The sequence below is a fragment of the Arvicanthis niloticus genome, chromosome 18 (assembly GCF_011762505.2).
Source record: "Arvicanthis niloticus isolate mArvNil1 chromosome 18, mArvNil1.pat.X, whole genome shotgun sequence".
Classification (NCBI taxonomy): Eukaryota; Metazoa; Chordata; class Mammalia; order Rodentia; family Muridae; genus Arvicanthis; species Arvicanthis niloticus.
Genome location: NC_047675.1, coordinates 11,707,318 through 11,728,915, shown reverse-complemented (window position 1 = coordinate 11,728,915; position 21,598 = coordinate 11,707,318). Strand labels below are relative to the sequence as shown.

Here is a 21,598-nt window from a genome sequence, read left to right as displayed (position 1 = left end):
TAGTCCAGGCTGGCTTGGAACCCCTATACTCCCGCTTCAGCCTCCTGATTCCAGCGTTACCCGTGTGTGGACGAGCTCACCATCTGTGTTCTGTTCCTTAATCCTTGGGTTTTCCTAGGCTGTGCCCTGGGTTGTGTGTACATGGTGGGGTGTGATCTGTGAACCTGGGCTCTGGCTAGGCATATTCAGTTCTAAGAACATTCCGTGCTGTCCCTCAGAGAGGCGTCTGCCGCTCCCAGGTGTCCCTACGTGTGTGGCCGCCACCCCCTTCGTCCGGCGGGCGTACGCCCCAAGGCCCCCCGCGCACCTTCCCTGTCTGTGGCCCGCGTGCCTTTGTGCGCGCGTGCTCCCGCTGCGCCTGGAGGGCTGCATGCAACCCAGGTCCCTGCCCGCGCCCCGAGTCCCCCTCGAGCTGCAGCCTGGAGCGCGAGGGCTTGCAGGCGGCCCGGGGCGCGCACGGCCGCAGCTGGACCCACCGGCCGGTGCCGCGCGGGGGCCTCGGGGGCGCGGGCGCGTGGCCGCGGGTTCGAACCGCTCGGTCCCTTCCCGCGCGGGCGGCCGGGTGGGCTCCCGGACCCCGGCGGAGCGGAGGGCGATGCGGCGGCGGAGACGAGGTGAGCGCGGGCCGGGGCGGGGGGCGCACCTGCCGGTCACGGCCACGGCCGAGGCCTCCATTGTTCCTGGCTGTGCGGCCCGGGACGCCGCCTGCACCCGGCCGCGGCCGCGAGCGCCTGGGCCAGGCCGACCGGGGCGCTTTGTTCTCGGGGCGCGGGGCGGGAGGCCGCCTCCGGCCGGGGGCACGGACCGCGTCTGCATGGTGATCGCGGGGGACAAGGTTTGCCGACTGGATCCCACCCTCCAAAAGTAGCCGCAGAAAGAAAAGATGGCCCCGATCACTCTGCTGAGAATCGCTAGCTTTAAAGCGAGCGGGCGCCTTTCCCGGGGACCTCGCCCCTGCGGGCATGCATGCTGGGGCTGGGGGCTGCAGAAGACACTTCTTGGGTTAACTGGGGGCTGAGAAAGTACCCCCACCACACTTGGCTTCCCCCGTTTCCTTCCCACCCATCCCCCACCGCTCACAGCCGCACTTGCCAAACCAAAATTAGTCTCAAGTCATCAGACAAAGTCCTAAAAGACACCCGGCATGACACAGACACACACTATCCCATTAGTCATCTCATTTCCTAAGCACACAGTCAACCACAACACTGACACCCGTGCACACACTGCACCCACAAAGGCCGGGAAAATATCCCTGCAAAGGAACAGTCACCAGTGGAGGTGGCAAAATGTAGAGACACACTGGTGATGCCCACCCTCACCTGGTCACTCATGCATCCAGAATAACTGGCAACCACCACGAGGGCAGGACAGTCCCTGTAGTAACTTGGTTTGAAAACACAGTTCCAAATAAAAGACACCCCTCATGAGCTCAAAGCAGGTCTCAGCCATCCTGACACAGAGACTTCAGAACACAGGTGAGCATGTTGACACAGATACCCATAGAGACAGTCAGTCACTCATGACTCCTTATGGAGCTGGACCTGGTGACACAGGACTGTCCTCCTAGCCCTTGGGAGGGTGAGACAAGAGTATGGGAAGCTCAAAGCCTACTTGAGTTTCAGAGTGGACCTGAGGCCTTCCTGGGCAATTTAGAGACTCTGTTTAAAAAAAAAAAAGCAGCGCCCAGGTGTGACGGAGCACCCCTTTAATCTCACCGACTTGGGAGGCAGAAGCAAGCAGATACCTTGAGTTCCTGGCCAGCCTGGTCTACATAGTGAGTTCCAGGCCAATCTATTGGGGAACACTATCTCAAACAGCGAACAAACAAACCTACACAAAAATCAAAAGTGAACTGGGGATGGGTGGTGCTTAATGGTAAAGTACTTTGCTGACCTGGCATGATTTCAGGGTCCTGGGGTTTGATGCTCAAAGTCAAAACAAACAATAAAAAATGGAATTTACAGTCACCTACCTTAATGCTTTCCTTATGCACACGGATAACTGAGACACTAATGGTCACTTGCATATACAGATACATAGAGATACATAGATCCACAGGGAGAGGACACTCAGAGGTGTCCAAAACTCAATTTTTTGTTATTGTCGTTAACTGAAACTGTCTCAGTATGTAGAGCCCTGTCTGGACTGAAAGTCACTATTGCATAGACCAGGTTGGCCTCAAATTCAGAGATCTGCCTGCCTCAGCCTCTTGAGTTCTGGGATTAAAGTCATTCAACACCATGCCCAGCCTACTTTTCTTTCTTTTTTTTTTTTTTTAAAGTTTGGCCTGCTTCTGCCAGGTTCAGAGGTGATGGGTTCTACAACCACCGTGTCCAGCAACAGCAACACTTGCTTATTGAACAGTTATCATGGGACACACCTGTGACTCACAGTGAATTCCCTGCCTTAACAGAGCTGATATTTGAGTGGGGCTGGGCCTGAAGGATGCCATCCTCATCGGCTGACAGACTATAGTCACCCAGTTACTCTTGACAAACCCCTGACACCCATACATACATCTGTGCACACATAGACATGCAATTAGACAGTGAGCTTGACACACCCACCTACAGTGTTGACATCCACACATAAACAAGCCCACAAGATTGGCATATACGCACTAACACACTAGTGGCACCACCCACTATGGCACACCCCTCTAGATTCACCTCACCTCCCTCTGAGCTCCCTTTAGCAGCAGCAGAGTAGTTTAGAGCAGACCCCACCCTCCACATATAGCAGACAAATGAGTTTGTGCAGACAGTCCACCTTGATGCATACCAGGACCACTCTGCCCCTTGAGCTAAAGAAGTTAGTTCAGAGGAGTATCTGGAGTTCCCATCAGACCCTCATCATAGCCCCCAACCCAGAAGCCAGACCCCTCTCATCTGTAGTCCTGGCCTCACATCTAGCCAGCCTAGAAATTTTGGGCTTCTGGCTCACCCACTGTACCTAGGCTGGGTAAGGTGCAAGAGTTCCTGTCTGAGGCCCCACCATGAAAGTCCTGAGTATATGGGAAGTCCTTGAGGAGTTTAGGAGAGAAGGGTGGGTATCTCAGAAGCCATGTAAGTATGGGAAAAAATAAATAAATAAAAGCTCTAGCCGGCCTGGGCCACCAGTAATGGGCTGATTTCCTGGCCCTTCCTACCCTTCCCTTCTGCCCAGCTGACTTACACACAGGCATTGCACGCTGAACACTGCAAACCACAGGGAACAATACAGGAGCCTATCTATTACTTGATGGTAGAGCTCGCCCCATCTGGCTGGGATTGGCATTTCACCTCAACCTGACCTCTAGGATATGAGCCAGCTGCTCAGAGAGAGCTTGGGGCAGGACCCACCTAGGTCATTCCCAAGCAGAACTTCCCGCTGCGGTGCCCCGGCTTCAGGACTTAGGGTTGGGGGATGGGAGGAGAGAGTTTCCCACCCTTACACTAAGGGACTTCAAAGTCAGACTTCCCGCCCAAGCACTCTAGGCCGACAGACACAGGGCGGGAAGTAAGTGATCAGTCTCCAGCTGCGGGAATTCAGGTCAAGAGTGTGGTCTTCACACACCAGTAGGCTTAGCTGCCAACCACCTCGAGGAGCCGCACCGGGAAGAAGAGGGACAGACACACCGGGAGGGTGCTGGCAGACCCAGACAGGCGACCCCCGCTGACAAAGGGCAGGCTAGCGCAGACAGACACGGAGGGCGGGAAGCCCGCACCACGCCTGCAGACAAAGAGACAGGAGGGGGTGGGGCCTGGCGCCTCCGCCACGCCACGCCCTCCCCCGCCCCCGCGCCAGACTCCCACTGGCAGGCTGTCCTGCTGGGAATACCCCTAACAGACACTTCCCATTATGTAAGGACAAAAATCAGCGTTCAGCAGGGAAAGAAAGCGAAGTGGACTTACACAATAAAAAAGGGGTGTCTGCAGGGTGACCAGCCTTGCCCAGAGTGTCCCGTGTGCCTCATAATCATCCATTTTAGCTTTCAGGAACCCCCTAAAAACTGTTTTGAACTCCGAGCAGGCCCTTCCCCAGGGGTACAGTGGTGGTCTGTGCAAAGCCCCTGTGCCCAGGTCACCTTCCTCTGACCAGTCTAGACCTTTAGGGGGCTGCTGGCCACATAATACGGGCCCCTGGGGCTGGGAATATGACCAGTTGACTGCCCTGGATGAGGAAGCAGGGTAGGGGCTCTCCTAGGAGGTGTGCTTCCCTAGTCTTGCTAGAACCAGGGGTCTGGTTTAGGTCTGCAGGTAGGGGTGGACCTTAGAAGGAGCTGAACTTCTAGGGAACTTTTGGGGGTGCACTGAGGTGCTAGACAGGGTAGGACTTAAGCTCTCAGGTGATTGGGTTTGGAGGCAGATATCTAGAAGGGCTGGCTTGTAGGAGGGTGGTAGGGGACCCTGCTAGAGGCCTGAACTGAGGGCAAGTCTGTGGTGGCGGCCTGTACTACATAGGCTGGTGCTACTCCTGCAGAAGTTTCACACAAGCATTGTACACTGAGTGTTCCTGATCTGTCATGTGTGACCTCAGGAAATAGAGGGTCACCTCTTCCTTTTTGAGGTGTCCTGAGCTCAGTTAAAGCAAAAAGTTAGCAGATGAGTCACCTCCCAGACAAAGACTGTGTGTGTGTGTGGGGGGGGGGCAGAAAAGTCTACATTGTATTGAAAGCCTTATTTATCTCAAGTTTGTGGGAAAAGCCCTGTTACATTGTATCCAAGTAACTTGTTTACGGCCCAGTTGCCCTATACACAGCCCAGGCCAGAACCTGGTGGCTACCAGACTTCCCAGAGTGGTGGGTAGAATCTCCCCGCTGTGTGTTCTTCTGGCCTTAGTCTTTCCAACTGACCAGTGAGGGGACTCTGCATCTCTCAGGACTGCTCTGGAGGATTTTCTGTTTTTATCACAGTACATAGCCCGCATCAGGAATTCACTCTTCAGCTTGGCTTGGCCTGTAACTTGCTATAGCTGTCCCAACCCTCAGACTCCAGAGATGAGTCCAGGTGAGATGTCAGTCGTGAATGCGTCCCTTGAATAAAGGACATGAATTGAGACAGGCACATTGTTGCCTCTGTCACAGGGGCTGCGTTTTTTACATTATGGTTTGTGTTTGTGTGCTTCTCCTGTGTCTCCAAAAAAAAAAAAAAAAAAAAAAAAAAAAAAAAACTGATGGCTGATTTTGTGAGTCAGAGGGGCCCTGGTTTCTCCATCACCCCACATGCTCTCTGCCTCGCTGGCCTACTCCCCACTCCAGTTACCCAAGAACTTGCCAAGGGTTTGGGGGAACATTCAACCTGTCGGTGAGTTTGGGCAGCTCAGACAAACCATCGACCGTTGAGTGGACCCCGAGGCCTGGAACTGCCACCCGTCTACCCCACCCCATCCCCACCATACAGACCCATGAGAGCCCCAGGCAGCATCCCCTGCCTCCTGCCTCCGGCCACAGCAAAGGTCACAATTAACATTCATTGTTGTCGGTGGGTTGTGAGGAGGAGGCCAGACCCACCGGGGGATGAATGTCACTGTGGCTGGGCCAAACAACCCTCTGAGGGATGGGAAAGAGGACAAAACCTTTTAGGTTCAGCTTGTCACTTGCTCCCCTTAAGGAGATAGGACTGGTATCTGGGACCTTGATGGGATGACTGGAATTAGGAAATAAATCCTGGAGGGTTAGGTGTTGGGGAGATCATAAAGTGGGGTCTCTGAGAGGATAATGTCTGCTTAGTGATGTTCTGGAGTGGGTGAATCGGGAGATGAACATGTGACAGACACATGGGCAGGTGGATGGATGAGTGGGATGAAGTCTGCCATGCAGGGGTGACTCCAGACCAGGCACATGTTACTTTTGGAGCTCAGTATGTGGCCTCCTTTGACAGGTGTCAGATTGGGGAGCTGGCACCCGCTGGGAGATGTCAGTGCAGTCTGCCTTCCTGTGCTTGAGGGCTCTTTCCCTCTGCATTCCTAGGCCCCAGCCTTGAGGCTTCTGAGCTAACTGGGGGAGGAAGAGTTGGGAACTCCACTTCCTAAGGTCTCAAACCCAGGATAAACAGCTGAGGTGTCTGTTCCTATATCAGAGCTGAAGCTGCAGGCTGCCATGTTCTCCCAGCATCCCTCAGTCCTTACCTGTTACATGGTCCTCCTGGCTGACATACCTTGCCCCTTACCCTGAACTTCTCTAGCCAAGGAACTAGGCTGGGCTTTCCCTTCCCCCAGCTTCTCTGATTCATATACAGCCCAACCATTTTGGATACATGATCCTTTTTTTTTTTTTTCTTTTCTTTTTTCTTGTGCCCCTTTCCTTTCATGGCCTGGTTCAGTCTGCTGATATGTCCACTCTGGTGTCTCCGAGGTGTCTCGGCCTCTGCGTGTAATTGTCCTTTTTATCTAAAAAACAAAACCAAAAACACCACCACCTCTCCTCTACCTTTTGGGAGCAGTCCTTGTTTGCTTTTGACTGCAGGACTGAAGTGTGTATTTTACATATCAAAGCAGACCTGGCTTCCAGGTTCTCCCAGCAACCCTCAGTCCCTACCTTTTTTTTCTTCCTTCCCTCCTTTCTTTAATTCACATCTCAAGACTAAGTTCTCCGGGACATGAAAGTCCCTTAGTAAAACCAGAACTTAGTTGTCACTTCCCCAGCCCCACCACCATCAGGCCTCCTTCCTAGGTATTGGGATTGTTGCATTCCCTTATCTAACAAGAACTCAAGACCACATGACACCCCCACCTCCTCATCCCCCACCCCCTGCCTTAGGGAAGAGAGGAAAAAAAATTAGTAAATCACCCAGTGTTTAGCCCTGGAGCAGAATTCTTAGCCATCCACCTACCTCTGCACCTACCCGCCAGCAGGGGTTGACCTCCCACAGGAAGCGGGAGGAGACCCTGGGGAAGCCTGGGGGTTCAATGGCTCCAGTCTGCATCTGGCAACCTTCAGCCCACACAAACACTATATACCCCCTGGGCAGGTGTGTAAGAAGCCCCCAGTGACAATGAGGGACCCCCCCAGAGCCTGCCTGCTCCACCCTTTCACACCCCCTCAAAGTAAAAGAGAAGCAGCCAGAGAAGCCTGAGCTTCAGGGTAGGAGGGAGCCAGGTTGTGTTTCTTCTCTGCTCTTCTGCCCAGCCATGGGGACTTTCAATCTTTGGACAGATTACCTAGGTCTGGCAAGATTGGTTGGGGCTCTGCATGAGGAAGAGGAGCCTGATGTCAGGCTGGACCCCAAACCAGAGCCCAAGCCAAGCTCAGAAAGCCAGCAAGCCAGCAAGGAATCTTCAGCAGCTCCTGAACGCTTATGTTCATTCTGCAAACACAATGGCGAGTCCCGTGCAATCTATCAGTCCCATGTCCTGAAGGATGAGGCAGGGCGGGTACTGTGTCCCATCTTGCGGGATTATGTGTGTCCCCAGTGTGGGGCCACTCAGGAGCACGCCCACACTCGACGCTTCTGCCCACTCACCGGCCAGGGCTACACTTCTGTCTACTGCTACGCCACCCGGAATTCTGCAGGCAAAAAGCTGACCCGGCCTGACAAAGCAAAGACACAGGATGCTGGCCACCGCCTTGGAGGAGAAGCAGCAGCAGGTGTCTATGCAGGTGGTTTAGGGATTGGGTGGAAAAGGAACCTAATCTAGGGTCTCAGCATTTGGGGTGTTTAAATGTATTTAATGTCAGTGTCTTAGAAACTAAGGAACCCACAGTGTAGAGCCAAGAGCATGGAGGGGGTACATTTGCTTTGTTGCACAGGATAGTAAAGATATTGTGGAGTGGGTACATGGTGATCTCTGATTCTACCTGAGGGTCAGGAGTTGTGAAATTTGAGGGAAGCTTTATAGTCCTTTCTGAACCCTGAACTCATTTGTTCATTTGCCAAGTAATATTTCATGTCTGCCACTGGGTGCTGGGTCAGCAGTGAAGAAGTTAGGAGAGTGGCTGTTAAAACAGTGCTGAATGGGGGAGCACTTGGCTCAAATGAGGGGTCCCAGAAAGGCTTCCTGAAGAAGGTGATTTCTAGCAGTCTTAATTCCCTCAGTTTGGGGGGTGAGGGGTGGGAAATGTGACTGGATATGGTTCTGTGTTATGGGGTGGCTAGAAGTCATTGGATCTTTGGATGTCACTTTTGGAAATTTGTAGGTAGGGTATAGCGTTTATGAGACCCAGAGATTGCTTCTCTGTCAGTACCATAAAAAATAAGTTTGGGGTGCCAGCAAGATGACTTGGTAAGTGAAGAGTCTGCCTCTAACCCTGAGGACCCAAGTTTGTTCCTGAAATCCATGTAGTGGAAGGAAGAGAACTGACTTCAAGTTGTCCTCTGACCTCCAAACACACAAAGGGGGTGGAAAAGTGCACGGGCATAGGATATAGGACACAGGGAGAGGGCAAGGGTTCATCAGAATTCTAGCAGAAGCATCAGACCAGGACCAAGGGATTCCAGAGCCCCAGGAAGATAGCTGCCATGGGCCTCAAGGCCCAGCTCCCAGCCAGCAGGTAGGAGGGTGAGGAAGATTGGGGGGACTGTAGTAGGACCTTATTAAAAAAACTCGCTTGGTGGGTCTGTATTGTTAAGGTGAGGGTCCTCCCCATTTCCCCAACAAATGCAGAGCGGGGACCCCCATCCAAAGCATGCATACCTGAAACAAAGCATGCCTGAAGCTAAAAGGTTTTTAAAGGTTTTATGTATGGGGTGGTTTGCCTTTCTGTCTGTCCCCAAGCGCCTCAGAAGAGAGTATCAGATCCCTGGAACTTCTATAGATGGTTGTGAGCCACCCAATGGGTGCTAGAAATTGAACCCCAGTCCTCCAGAAAAGCAGCCACCATTCTTAACCACTGACTCCAGCCCTGTTAAGTTGTCCATGCGGATGGACCACAGGGCCAGGATCTCAAATGTAAGCGTCAACAGCTGGGCGGCGGCACCCCAATGCAGGGTGTCCTGGTGTTTCCTATTTCTTAAATCTTTTTTTAGAGAGTTATGTTTCTTTAACACACACACACACACACAGGAATTACAGAATCAATTCTTTCTTTCCGCTGTGTGGTCCTGGGGACAGTGGTCTGGCTTGGCCACAAGCTAGCTCCCTTATATCCGCTAAGCCACATCACCAGTCCTTAAGAGTTGGAGATAACTTTATTTCATGTGCGTAGGTGTTCTGCTTGTATGCATGTATGTGTGTATGCACCACCTGTCAACAGTCCAGAAGACACTATGTGAAACCCTGAACTGTGTCACTGCTGGCTGGGAGTGGCATGGGTCCTCTGTGGAAGTACTAGTATTCTCACCTGCCGATTTTGTTTTGTTTTCATCTTTTATTACTTTTTTTGAGACAACACTTCATTTTGTAGCTCAGGCTGCCCTGTATCACCATACAAAATACAGGATGGCAGGTACTTGCAGGCCTCACGTCTGTAAGGCTACAAGAGGAAAACCAAAAGTTTGTGGGTGTTGCACTGAAGGTGACTCAGACAGTCAGCCGGCTGCCTTGCCTGGCTGGCTGTTGGCTGTGTGTTGCCTCCCTGAATAGTCTGGGCACTCCAGGAGGGTGGCTATGGGCTGGGTGGCTCCCTTAATTTTCCAGTGGAACTCTAGTTAGAGGCCGATTATCTGCAGGTGAGGATCCATTCTGCCAAGTGTTTTGTTGTTGAGGACTCTCTGAGTCCTCTGAGCGGACTTGAATCTGCTTGTCTCCCTATTGCTGGGACAGACATGAGCCACAGTGCCCACGTTTTCGAGTTGTATGGTCCGATGCTGGGGATGGAACCCAGGGCCTTCTGCATGCTGCACCACAGCCAAATCCCTCCCAGTGAGGTCTCAGGGACTCAGCCCCCAAGCCGGCAATGAGGAGTCACAGCAGTGACGGTCTCTGAATTCCGAAGCAGCAGCAACACCTCCCTAGTAGTTGAGGGTGCCCTCGCTTGCATACTGTCACAGCAAGCTGAGCACTGCGTTCTGAAAGGGATGTAAGGTTCCTAGCAGCCTGGTGGGGGACACCACCTTCACTTGAGTAGTATTTCTTTTGCTCAACTCTGGGTCTCAGGAGGACAACCCCAGGTGTGGCCGCCAGGTGGCGAAGCAGCCCGTGAGGCCCTAGATGCCACCATGGGGACCTCGCTCAGCCATCTGAGCACTCAGCATTTCTCTCCTCTGCTTTCAACTTCCAGGTTCCAAAAGTGGCAGGAAGCCCCCTGGACCTTCACCCTCGGCCTACTGTCCCTCCACTACGGCCTAGGAGCTTGGAGTGGGGAGGACCATGGTGGTACCGTTGCCAAGGGTCTGGACACAGGCATGCTGGAGACTGGACCTTGCTTAGGATTGAGGCTGGCCACAGTCTTGTCAGAGATCACCTTCCCCCACCCGGCCCTGCTTGTGTTGCCTCAGTGTCCAATAAATGTTAAGGAATGGAGCCTGTTTTGTGACAAGGTGGTATGAATCTGGCTGGCAGGGACATCTCTACTCTACAGATGACATCCTTACTCTGTCACCTCCCACCTGACAATGGGCTCACCTGTGGGAGCTGAATCAGGAGCAGGCACCATTAGGCCAGCTGTGAGGTACCTAAACTCCCAGCCACCCACTGCATACTGATATGCAAAATGGGGGCTCCCCTTGTACTGAAGGTACACAGGACTTAAGAAACCAAGTCAGCCCCTCCCTTGGTGCTATAGGCTGGCACAAAGGGCAGTGGCGGGCTTGATTGGGGGTGGGGCTATACTTTCCACATCATTACCCATCTGCCTCCTGCAGCTCTATGTGTCCTTCAGGGAAACTGAGGAAAGTATTTTTACCCTCAGCCCACATTCTTGCTCCTAGCCTAGGGTGGGCTGGGAGCCAAGGAGGAGGAAGGCAACAGGAGGAGGACTCCTTAGTAGCTCCGAGTCTCAGTGGCACTGGGATAACGGCTCCTTGGAAAAGCCAGACCATCAACCAGAGTCTGAGCCCTAGTATGGGGGTGGGCTAGGTGGGCTTAGGGACAGCTGTTCCTTCTAGCTAGGACCTAGCCTGTCTCACAGCTTCCTAACACGGGGTTCTCCTATGCAGTAGCTGAGATGGGGAGGCCTAAGCCAACCCAGGTATGTGTTTCTGCGAGTAGGATGCCTCCCCCTGGCACAGACAAACATTGTCGTGTCCAGAGGCATGTGAGAAGGCAGGTGGGTGATCAGAGCTCATTGCTAGGCAGTAGACAGGGACCTCCCTCTGCATAGGGACCTTGGCTGTAACAACCCCGGGGAGGCTTTGTGTCCTATAACCTGTGTGTACATGTGTTCCGGCAGCCCTGCTGTAGCAGGAGTGGTCTATGGGCAGGACAGAACAGAAGGCACAGGAACATGTCCAGCACAGCTGAGATCAGAAGCTCAGGGCTGCATCGTTTATTCCCTGCCTTCCCAAAACATGGAGAGCGTGGGGGGAAGGATGGGCAGATGAACAGAGGCCACCTCTTCCCTCCAGAAACAAACTCAAAGACAACTGCAGCTTAGCTCAGGAGCCTAGGCACCCAAACCTGGATGAGCATCTGGGGCCAGGCCATGCTCTGTCAGATGGCTTCCTAAAGCTCAGGTGCCCTGTTGCATGGGAGTAATCCTGACCCTGGCCAAGTGGCCACCCTCAGCCTCCTGCATATGGAGCCATGGTAAGCTGACTCCCACAGGCTGCAGCAGCTTACAAGTCCCTCCAGCCCTGATCCCCTCGAGCAAGGCTCCCCAACCCCTTTGTCAGGTAAGGCAGAGACTTGGTCTTCCTGCGCTTGAAGGCTTCCAGGTCCCGGTGGGCGCTCATAATCAGCCGGCTGTTGAAGAAAGAGAAACAGGGCGAAACTGGCTGTGCCCCACTACTGCATCAGACCCTGTCTCAGCCATCCTGCCAGGTGGCTCCTCAGGTGCACAGACGGCAGGTGCAGGCACATATTGCTCTATGAACATGTAGGCTAAAGCTGTCGATCAAGATCCCACTGCACAGATGCTGAGGTGGAACAGCGATAGCCTGGGCTGGGGCTATAGTACTCCCTGCCCCCCAGCCCCTGTAATGCTGCCTCAGTTTCTACTCTGTATCATATCCCTCTGGCAACTTGAGCTGCCCTTACTTGAGACTGGAGAGCTCTACCACGAGGCCTCGCACCGTGTCTGTTGCATCCTGCATCTTGTAGGTCTCCTGGGCCCAGGTTCCCACATGAGAGCTGTCAGGAAATGGGGAAGAAAGGGTGGCCTAACTGCCCAGGATGAGCAACCATTCCTTGTGTTGGAAGGGCTTCTCTGTAATGTCCTGCCCATTCCCCACCCGAATATGCCACACCAGGGCTAGTGCCGTGCCTTCCTTGGCCCTCCCCAATAATGGCACCACCTGTCCTCACCTGGCCCCTGGCCCTTTCTATTGTCTCTGCTCAAAACACTGAATTCCTGACCATTCTTCTAGTGCCTCTGAGGACTCTGGAATATTCTTTTCCAGTTTGTCTTTATGGTCACATTTTAACTCTGTGGACTGTCCCTTTCTCAACACTTGGTCATTTGATGCTAATTTGCTCCCTAAGATCACTACCACTCAAAACAGTCTGAAGGGGACACGCCACAGCGTCCCCTGAAGGGGTGTGCAGCCTGTGTGTACAGGCAGGAGAGGAGCCCGGTCAGCTCTGGCTAACAGGTGGCCTTCTCTGAGCTTCTTATACTCAGGAGCCCTGGCACCTAATGGTGGCTGCTTGTCTGGCTCTTAGCTTGCCTCAAGTTACACTCAGCCTCAGGCTACCAACTGGACTCTAGGACCCAATCTGGGGGCTCCTGCTTACCAATAGGAAACTGAAATACTTCCCACTAACTGGGTAACAGCTAACCTGCTTCTGGTACACTGAAGGAAGAAACTGACACACGGGGCAGGAATGTGTTGATGGCTGGCAGAGGGATATATGTTACAGAGCAGGAGGCTACAAGAGGGGAAAGGAAGAAAGGAGGTCAGGTTGGCATCCTAGCCTCCTTTATGCTTGCCTGATGGAAACAGAAACTTGGCAGTAAATCATTGATAAGTCTTCAGAGACACAGGTTCAAGGAGGGAAGGCTGTGAGGAGAAAGGGTAGGCCAGAGTTCCTGGGGTATCTGTCCAGAGCCAGAGTTGAGGGCAGCCTCAAGACTGTTTCTGACCACAGTTCCCTTTCCTCCTTTGACACCAGTTCATGTGACTCAGGAACACCCAGGCTCCTCCTCTTAGGACACCCTTATCCAAAGAAGCTAGACCTGATCAAGGTGCTGCCCAGCTCCCAAGGACAGGTCCTTCCTTTGGGTGTAAACCATGGGCCACCTGAGTTTCCAGGAACATATGGTTCATGGTGGTTCAAAAGACAAGGCAACCTCCCATTCTGGATTGAAGACTGGGAAGCCTACCTGGGCTGAGGTTTGGCCACCGCCTTTGGGGATCCTCCAATGGCATATGAACTGGGGACAGGCCAGCCAAGGTCTGGCATATTCCCTGAAGGAAAACCCTGGAAGGAGTAGGAACAGTGTATGAATCACCCAGCCTGGCAGAGGGAAGCAGCCACAGCAGCCAAGACTTCACTCTAACTGAGCTTTCTACAGAGGAAGCATGATGGCAGCAAGAGGCTCCAGACACAGCTGCTCTGTTGTCCTTTCTTGTCCTTGCAACAGGCTGCTATGCATTGTGGGATACACTAGTGCATTTTATCCCAATCACTGTGAAAGTTCTCAGAGTATCTTAAAGATCCTGGAGCAAAGCTGGGTGCAACGGTGTATGCCTTTAACCCCAGCACTTGTAAGGCAGAGGAAGGCAGATCTGTGAGTTCAAGGACAGCCTGATTTAGAGAGTTCTAGGATGTCAGGCGGTGGTGGTGCACGCCTTTAATCCCAGCACTTGGGAGGCAGAGACAGGCAGATTTCTGAGTTCGAGGCCAGCCTGGTCTACAGAGTGAGTTCCAGGACAGCCAGGGCTACACAGAGAAACCCTGTCTCAAAAAGCCAAAAAAAAAAAAAAAAAAAAAAAAAGAGAGAGAGAGAGAGAGAGAGAGAGAGAGAGAGAGAGAGAGTGAGTGAGTTAGTTCTAGGACAGCCAAGACTATATAATATACTGAGACCTTGAAACAAAAATATGACCAGGCAAGGCAGTGCACGCCTGTAGTTCTAGCAAGTAACTTGAGGGGCTGGAGCAGGACTGACGTTTGTGAGTCTGGGGCCAGCCTCCTGATTTCAGACTACCCTGTGTGAGTGCCATAATTAAGTCTGAGATCCTGCCTCCTTAGAAGATCCTGGAGCCAGGACACAGAACTGGCACCTGGAAGACTAGGAGGACATTGGGGGTTTGAGGTCAGTGTGGCCTGCAAAGTGAGACTGTCTCAGGACCCAAGTGGCAGCAGCTGAAAGGAGGCGATGTTACCTGCCTAAGGCATTAAGTGTCCTATATGGGAAAGAGTCTGGCATGGGAATTAGTGAGGCTGGTGCTATAGACCTGGGAGGATCCTTTGAGCCCAGCCAGGGCAACCTTGCCTGACCCATCTACAGTCAAATGAAATCTGGTGCTCACAGTTGCCCATCTGATGGCATCGCTCAGCTGTGGGGCACTGTATTTGACAGAAGGGGCTATGGCACTGGAAGGCCTGAAAGCCTCAGCCCCTAGGAAGGACCAAAAATATCTGTCTTTCCCCAAGGACTAGGGATAGAGCCCAGGGCCTCAATCATGCCATTCAGCCATGCCAGCTGCACCAGCCTCAGACCAACACCAAATTCCTGGTAGGAGAGCACTGTACAAGTCAGACCATCACTGTAGAGTGACTTACAGGCATGTCTTCCTGAAATGGCTATGTGGCTGAGTGTGAGATCAGCAGGGGACCCTGTTCTGATCATAGGTGTCCCTGTGTTGGGAGATACAGCCTCCGCCATCTAGCTGAATGGTCTTCCTAAATTGCCCTCCCATGGGAAACATGTTCAGTGGCTAGGTCACCCTGACTTGTTCAGGAATGCCTGGTGTCAAAGCTAACGGCTCCCAGGCTGGTGCTGCCTGTTGAGTACGACATAGGCTGTGCTAGGTTCCTGTGATCCTGATAGGTTTTATTTACAAAGATGGAATAAACCCAGGCCTCTCACAAGGATGGAAAAGCATGCCAGGATGGAACCCATGGTCTTGAAGCATGGTTGCTTGCCTATTTCTTGGATTGAACACTAGGCAAAATTCTTTGCTTGCATTGAGGGGTTGTGTCTTATGAAAAGCTTCCCTCAAAGTGATAAAATGGACCAATAAGTATCTCAGCAGAAGCCAGTTGTGGAAAAAAAAAAAAAAAGAAGAAGCCAGTTGTGGTGCAGGGTGAAATATTGGCTCTTTGGGAGAATACTCTCGCGGCTTGCTGGAAGCCACCCAACGGAGATGTGAGTCTACCACAGGCTCCTCCTCTCCAGCAGGCGCCTACCCTCCTTCAGCCCCAGTACTATATACACTGTAGGAGAGAGCTGCCTAGTTTCAGGGTCTGGCAGTACAGCCTTTTGTCAGATCAAGTGCAGCAACAGAGAGCAGGGCTGCTTTCTCCCAGGGGTGGGACTGACAGGTAACCTTGAAGGCTGACCTAGGCTCAGTGGCCCAGGTCTGCTTTCTCCCAGGGGTGGGACTGACAGGTAACCTTGAAGGCTGACCTAGGCTCAGAGGCCCAGGTCACATCTGGGCAGTTGTGGATGAACAAGACCCTTAGGAACTACAACACAAAGCACATCTACTCATGTGTCTGCAGGAAGATCAGTCAAGATTCCTAGCAAGTCTCAAGGGTGAGGGCTCTTTCGAGTTCAGCAGTGAGCACTCTTTCCTCTGTCAGATGTAAGGACACTGGCTTCTTCGGGTGTGTTGATACTGGCCAGCCAAGGGCAGATTCTGGGTATGGGTGGCACATATGAAGGCTCTAGTTACAGGTAGGGAGGCCCCAGACTGAGAGCTTCCTGCCTGTCCCTGTCCCTGTCCCTGTCCTATATAGTTCCTTAGCAGCCTCACAGGCCAGGCCCATGCAGATAGCAATCAGCTATGCCTTTGAGGGAAACTAGGCTCCACCTTGCCCAAAGCTGCTGGGATTCCCTACCCTCAGACACCTATGTTGTGTAAATAAAGTGTCAGACACATTATCCCCATCTTGTCACCTTAACAGTGACAGGGGTGTCTGCTGAGTACAGAGAAGGTCTTACCTGCTCCATGTTGGTGGCATCCAGGGCATCCTGTATCTGGCTGTCAGGCAGGAAGTCTAGTTCCATTGCTGGCGACTCCTGCCATGCAGCCTGATCTCTGGGACTGGGAGCTGGCTGCTGCTGCCCTGGCACGTGTACAGGAATACCTGGGCTGCTGTGGTCCTTGGTGGTCTGGGGAGGGTCACTAACTGTACAAGTGTGCTCTAGCTGAGAGGAGGTATGAGGGCACAGACTGAGGCCCTCCAAGTCTTGATCGCAAGTTAGGCCACTTAACTCCACCACCTCTTGATTCATGGGCTGTGCTAGTAAAGGTGGCATTCCTATACCCCCTGGCAACTGTCCCTCAGAGCCAGGGTCCTTGGTCTTGACCACTAGACACATTTCCTGAGATATATGGCCTGAATCTCCAGCTTCCACCATGGGCTCTTGTTTCACAGGAACTGCAGCCTCAGTGAAGCTTGCCAGGGTGTCACCAGGAGACCTCTCTTCCCACCTGGCCTCCTCTCTGCCTGCTGTGGTCTCCTCAGCAAGAGGTGTATAACCCAGCAGAGTCCCACTGCAGCCCCCATCAGGGATCTGCCCATCCGGAGAGCACACCAGCCTGGTGACCTCTGGAGCCCTTTGCTGCAGCACAGAGGGATCTAAGCTTGCTTCTGTAATGACACTGTCCATAAGAGAGGCACCCGCTGGGCCGCTGGAGCTGGGTGCTGCGGCTGTGCTGCTGAGAGTATGTGTGGGGACAGAGAGGTCTTGAGCCACAGACCAGGTCTTTAGGCATGGTATGGTGGGGTCTGAGGCAGGAACTAATACTGAAGTGTAGAGGATGTCCTCTCCTTCTTGGGATTCCCCAGAATGCTGAGCCCCTGCTTCCCCTCCTTGGGCTCCTCCTTCCTGTGGTGCTCTGCTGTCTGTCTCCCTGCTTTCAGCAGCATCATCTGACAGGGGTCTTTCCTGGCTACTACTATCTTGAACTGTAGCTATCTCAAAGCCATTGTTCCCCAGGCTTCCGGTATCTAGTGAGATGGTCCTCTCCTTTGAGAGGGTACCATCTGGCTGTGTCTGGTCTTCTGGTCTTCTGGCATCATGGAGAGGGAACCTCAGGGACTCTCTCTGTGGCTGGCTTCCTGCTTCGAGGGCACCCAGCTCTGGCCTGGTTTCCTGTGGAAATAGAAGATTCAGCCCTGGCCTTAGATAAACAAGCACTCTGAAGAACTTTTCTAGTTGAGGACCCTGTCCTCAAGATCAGATAGCTGCACCCACCACTATGTATCGTAGTGAGCTCGAGAAGCTGCTAGGCAGAACTCTGTGCAAAGACAGGAGGACAGGAAGTACACAGGCCCCTCCTCTTATGGGTCCTTCCCTGCCAGCACCAAGCACTCAGGATCTCAGAGTATAAAAATCCAGGCGGGAGGCCGTGGGGTGACTCCATAATAGAGCACTTGCCTAGCTACCCAGCGAGCCAATGAAGGGTTTAAAAGCTCTGCCACCAGCTGGCCCAGTGGTGCAACTCATCAGCTTATTATAGCATGTGTGTGTTTGTGTATGTATGTGTGTCTGTGCAGGTACACGCACACATGTTCCATGATGTACATATGGAAGCCAGAGGACAACTTGTTGGAGTTTCTCCTCCTGTGTGAATCCTCAGATTGTCAGATCTGGTGACATATGCCTTTACTGGCTAATCCATCTCACCAGCCCCTTATCAACTTAGTAAGATATACCAGAGCCAGTGAGATGGCTCAACAGGTGGAGATGGCACTTTCTGTCATACTTAGTGGCCTGAGTTTGATCCCTGGCATTCACATGGTGAAAAAAACAGACTACAGAGTTGCTTTCTTCTACATCACACTGCGGCAGAGGTACACTCACACACATACACATACATATAGGTAATAAATACATCATTAAACAAAAACAGCTGGCATAGGGCTGGAATTGGTGGCACACATAAATCATCACATTTAGAGGCTGAGGAAGACATCCAGAGTTTGAAGGCTGGTCTGGAGCACAAAGTGAGATTCTGTCTCAAAACCCCAACGATGGTGAAAACAGAGGTTCTCTTTTGTGAGGTCTCTCTAGTCAGGTTGTCACAAATGCTACAGGATGTTCCCATTTACTCCCACCTTCCAGTGTGGACACCCTGTGTTGCTCAGGTATGACATCCGGGCCTGGATGCAAGTCTGGTGAAGCTCTACCTTGCAGCTGCAGCAGCACACACCTGTAACTCAGCACTTGGGAGGCGGAGGCAGGAGAATCAGAAGGGCAGGTTTAGCTATAGTTGACCCAACAGTCTCTCCCTCTAGAAACTGCCACATGATGAGGAAGCTAAGCACCTGGCATCAGTGACCTTCCGCTCAGGCTGCTCTTGTTCTGTAGACCTTGGTTTTTGAAACTGGGTCTCCCTGTGCAGCCTGACTGGCTTGGAGCTTGATACAAAGACCAAGCTGGTGCAAACTCAAAACACATGCCTCTGCTTCCCAAGTGAGAATATCTTTTAAAATGTTTATTATTACTGTTATGTGTATGATTGTGTGATATATGATTGTGAATGTGTGTGAATGATGTGTGTATGACTTGTTTATGTGTGTATGTGATGTATACATATGAATCTGATGTATGCTGTATATTATGTGTATATGGTATATGTATGCCATGTGTCATGTGATATATATGGTATGTATGTCTGTGTATGTGGTGTACGTGTATGATGTGAGGGGTATAGGAGAAACTGCAAGCATGACCTGGTGCCAGCCTCCTTGGCACTCTGCACTTGTAAATAAAAAGCATGGCACATCACATTCCTGAAGTCAGAACACTGAATTTTGAGGTACTGTGAGTAGACAATAGCTGGCCTGCAGACAGGTTAGCACCCTCCCTCCACATGTCCTATAATGTCCTTCCACATAGAGACCCTGGTGACATGAGTACTCACTGTTCAATCCAAGGTAATGTGCTAACCAGTCAGTCAGTAGGCTTCCACTGTATGAGTGGTTGCTCGTGTGCAATAAAGCAGACGTTTATCCCCACATCCTTTACAGATCCGTGAGCATTGCTGTCTTGTCAGGGGATGTCCCAGTGATTATAGCAGCAGGGCACACACTACGGACTACTTTGTGGAGTGGGTTCTTGCCTTTCTCCTTTTTATGGATTCTGTAGATTGAACTCAGGTTGTCAAACTTATGTAGCCAACACTGTTACAGACTGAGCCATCTTGCTAGCCCGTAAGCTGGACTTTTTGCTGTTTAAGATATGCTGTCACTGTGTAGCACAGGATAGCCTTGAACTCAAGATTTTCCTGCCTTAGACTCCTAAATGCTACGATTTTAAGTATATGACATTGTGCCTAACGATACCTGGTTTTTTGTTTGTTTGTTTTGTTTTGTTGTCATTTGTTTTTAAAAATAGCTGTGTTTGGCTGGAGAGAAGGCTCAGCTGTTAAGAGCACTGAATGCTCTTCCAGAGGACCCCAGTTCAGTTTCCAGCAACCACATAGCAGCTCACAACTGCCTGTAACTCTTAAGGTCTGACACTCTCACACAGACATACAGGCAGGCAAAACACTAGTACACATAAAATAAAAATAAAGTATTAAAAAATAGCTGTGTTCCATCTCTCCCATGCTCTATCCATTCTGTTTTTAACACCTGTCACTCACCAGCCTGCCCTAACTCTACAGTCTCAAGCCCCAACCTCCTCTCCCATAAGACTAGTTCTCATGAAGCCCAACCTGATATCAAGAGCTGGTATATAGCTCAGGATAGCCTTGAACTCTGATCTTCCCATTTCTTAGGAAGCTAAGAGCTGGGATTTCAGGCAAGCACCATCATTCAGCTTATGCAGTGTTGGAGATGATGACCCAAGCTTCCTGCATGCTAAGCAAGTACCTTACTAAACATCCCCAGCTCCAATAATCTCTTATTTTTGGGTGCTGAGACAGAACCCAGGGTCTTGTACTAGCTATGCAAGTGCTCAACTACTGAGCCATTCCCCAGCCCAAACATGCATCCACTGAAGGTTCCTTGGAGTGTTCCTTCCCAGCTAGGTGCTACTACTGCAGAGGCCCCACTTTCCTCCAACGGCATGTGCCATAAGTGACATTGTCAATCCCAGGATTCATGGTGGCAAGGGCAATCCCAAGACTCTTGAGGGCTGGAGAGATAGCCTTGTGTAAACTATTTTTGCAGAGGACCTGAATTTGATTCCCAGCACCCATTCAGGGAGCTCACAACTACCTACAACTGACCTCTGATGGTGCATGCACGCACGCATGCACACACATACACGTTTTATTTTATATGTATGTGTATAATACGGCCATTTTCCCTGCACCACTGTATGTGCACCACTTTTATAACTGGTTCCCTAGGAGGTCAGAAGAGGGATCATATCCTTTGGAACCAGAGTTACAGAACATTGTGAGCTGCCATGAGGGTGTTGGGAATTGAATCTAGATTCTCTGGAAAAGCAGCCAGTGCTTTTAACTGCTGAACCATCTTTCCATCCTCCAAATTCTTTTAAAAGGCTCCTGACTTGTACAGAAGCCCCCAAGAAGCAGAGGAGGCTCTCAGAGAAAAGATACTCCGTTTCTGAATTTGAGACGATTTCCATGCAAGCTGCATGTCATGGTACACTCAGAGGTCTCAGATGTGAGGCTTAGCAAGCAGTACATACCAGACAGACAGCTGGAGAACTCAAGGAAGACCAAGGTTGACCGGCAGGAACAGCCAACCTAGGGAAGGCTCTTACCTGGCTTGTAGTACAGCTCTCTGGATCCTCTTCCCTTGCCTTGGCTTTTCTAGTTATTGTCTTCTTTGGTTTGGCAAACTGAGGGACAAACTTCCCCACTGAGTTCTGTAAAAGAGACACAAGAACAGAGCAGCAATGTGAAAGAACGGGGTCTCAGAAAGAGCAGTCCTAGGGATGGAACTGCCCCTGCATGCTAGGAAGCATTTTCCCACTCAGGTACAGACCGGCCCTTATTTTTGCTTTTTCTTCAGACTAGGTCTATCTATGTAGCTCTGGCTGTCTTGGAGCTCACTACATAGTCCAGGCTGCCTCTACCTCCTGAGTTCTGGGACTAAAGGTATATGTCACCATGTCCAGCTCTTCCTTACTTTAAGGTTTCTCCCCCATACCCCTGGATTTCTAGTTCTGAGATGAGATTTCATATAGATTAGGCTGGCCTTGATCTTGATATATAGCTGAAGGTGACTTTGAATTCCTTCAATTCCTGATCCTCCCATACTCTCCAACCTTACTTACCCTGTTTACTTACATTTATTTATTTATCTATTTATTTATTTATTTATTTATTTTATTGTTTTTTTGAGACAAAGGTTTCTCTGTGTAGCACTGACTGGCCTAGAATTAGCAGTTCTATAGACCAAGTTGTCCTTGAACTCACAGAGATCCTCCTGCCACTGTCTGCCGAGTGCTGGGATTAAAGGTATATACTACTACTGCCTAGCT

At 51.5% G+C, this 21,598-nt stretch overlaps 2 protein-coding genes across 21 annotated transcripts in view; one reads left to right on the top strand and one right to left on the bottom strand.

Annotated features, from left to right (window-relative positions):
* Nucleotides 1-790: 790 nt before the first annotated feature.
* Nucleotides 791-10,383, top strand: Nanos3 (nanos C2HC-type zinc finger 3). Its single transcript, XM_076915515.1, has one exon. The coding sequence runs from the start codon at nucleotides 7,114-7,116 to the stop codon at nucleotides 7,618-7,620; it is 507 nt and encodes a 168-aa protein (XP_076771630.1). The 5' UTR covers nucleotides 791-7,113; the 3' UTR covers nucleotides 7,621-10,383.
* Nucleotides 10,384-11,332: 949 nt separating this feature from the next.
* Brme1 (break repair meiotic recombinase recruitment factor 1) overlaps nucleotides 11,333-21,598 on the bottom strand; it is a 21,800-nt gene continuing 11,534 nt past the window's right edge. For 12 of the 20 annotated variants that reach the window (XM_076915511.1, XM_076915506.1, XM_076915500.1 and 9 more), the window contains 6 exons: nucleotides 20,876-20,980; nucleotides 16,130-17,287; nucleotides 13,343-13,440; nucleotides 12,799-12,888; nucleotides 12,058-12,150; nucleotides 11,333-11,763 (listed from right to left, as the gene is read on the bottom strand). In XM_076915511.1, coding sequence (XP_076771626.1) covers nucleotides 11,637-11,763; nucleotides 12,058-12,150; nucleotides 12,799-12,888; nucleotides 13,343-13,440; nucleotides 16,130-17,287; nucleotides 20,876-20,980 — 1,671 coding nt within the window. In that variant the 3' untranslated portion in view covers nucleotides 11,333-11,636. The remainder of the gene's footprint in view (nucleotides 11,764-12,057; nucleotides 12,151-12,798; nucleotides 12,889-13,342; nucleotides 13,441-16,129; nucleotides 17,288-20,875; nucleotides 20,981-21,598) is intronic. The other 8 variants (XM_034522525.2, XM_076915503.1, XM_076915497.1 and 5 more) reach the window with 2 other exon arrangements.

Excerpts from the sequence above, each read along its gene's own strand:
- Nanos3 (XM_076915515.1), top strand. The coding sequence starts at position 7,114 with ATGGGGACTTTCAATCTTTGGACAGATTACCTAGGTCTGGCAAGATTG.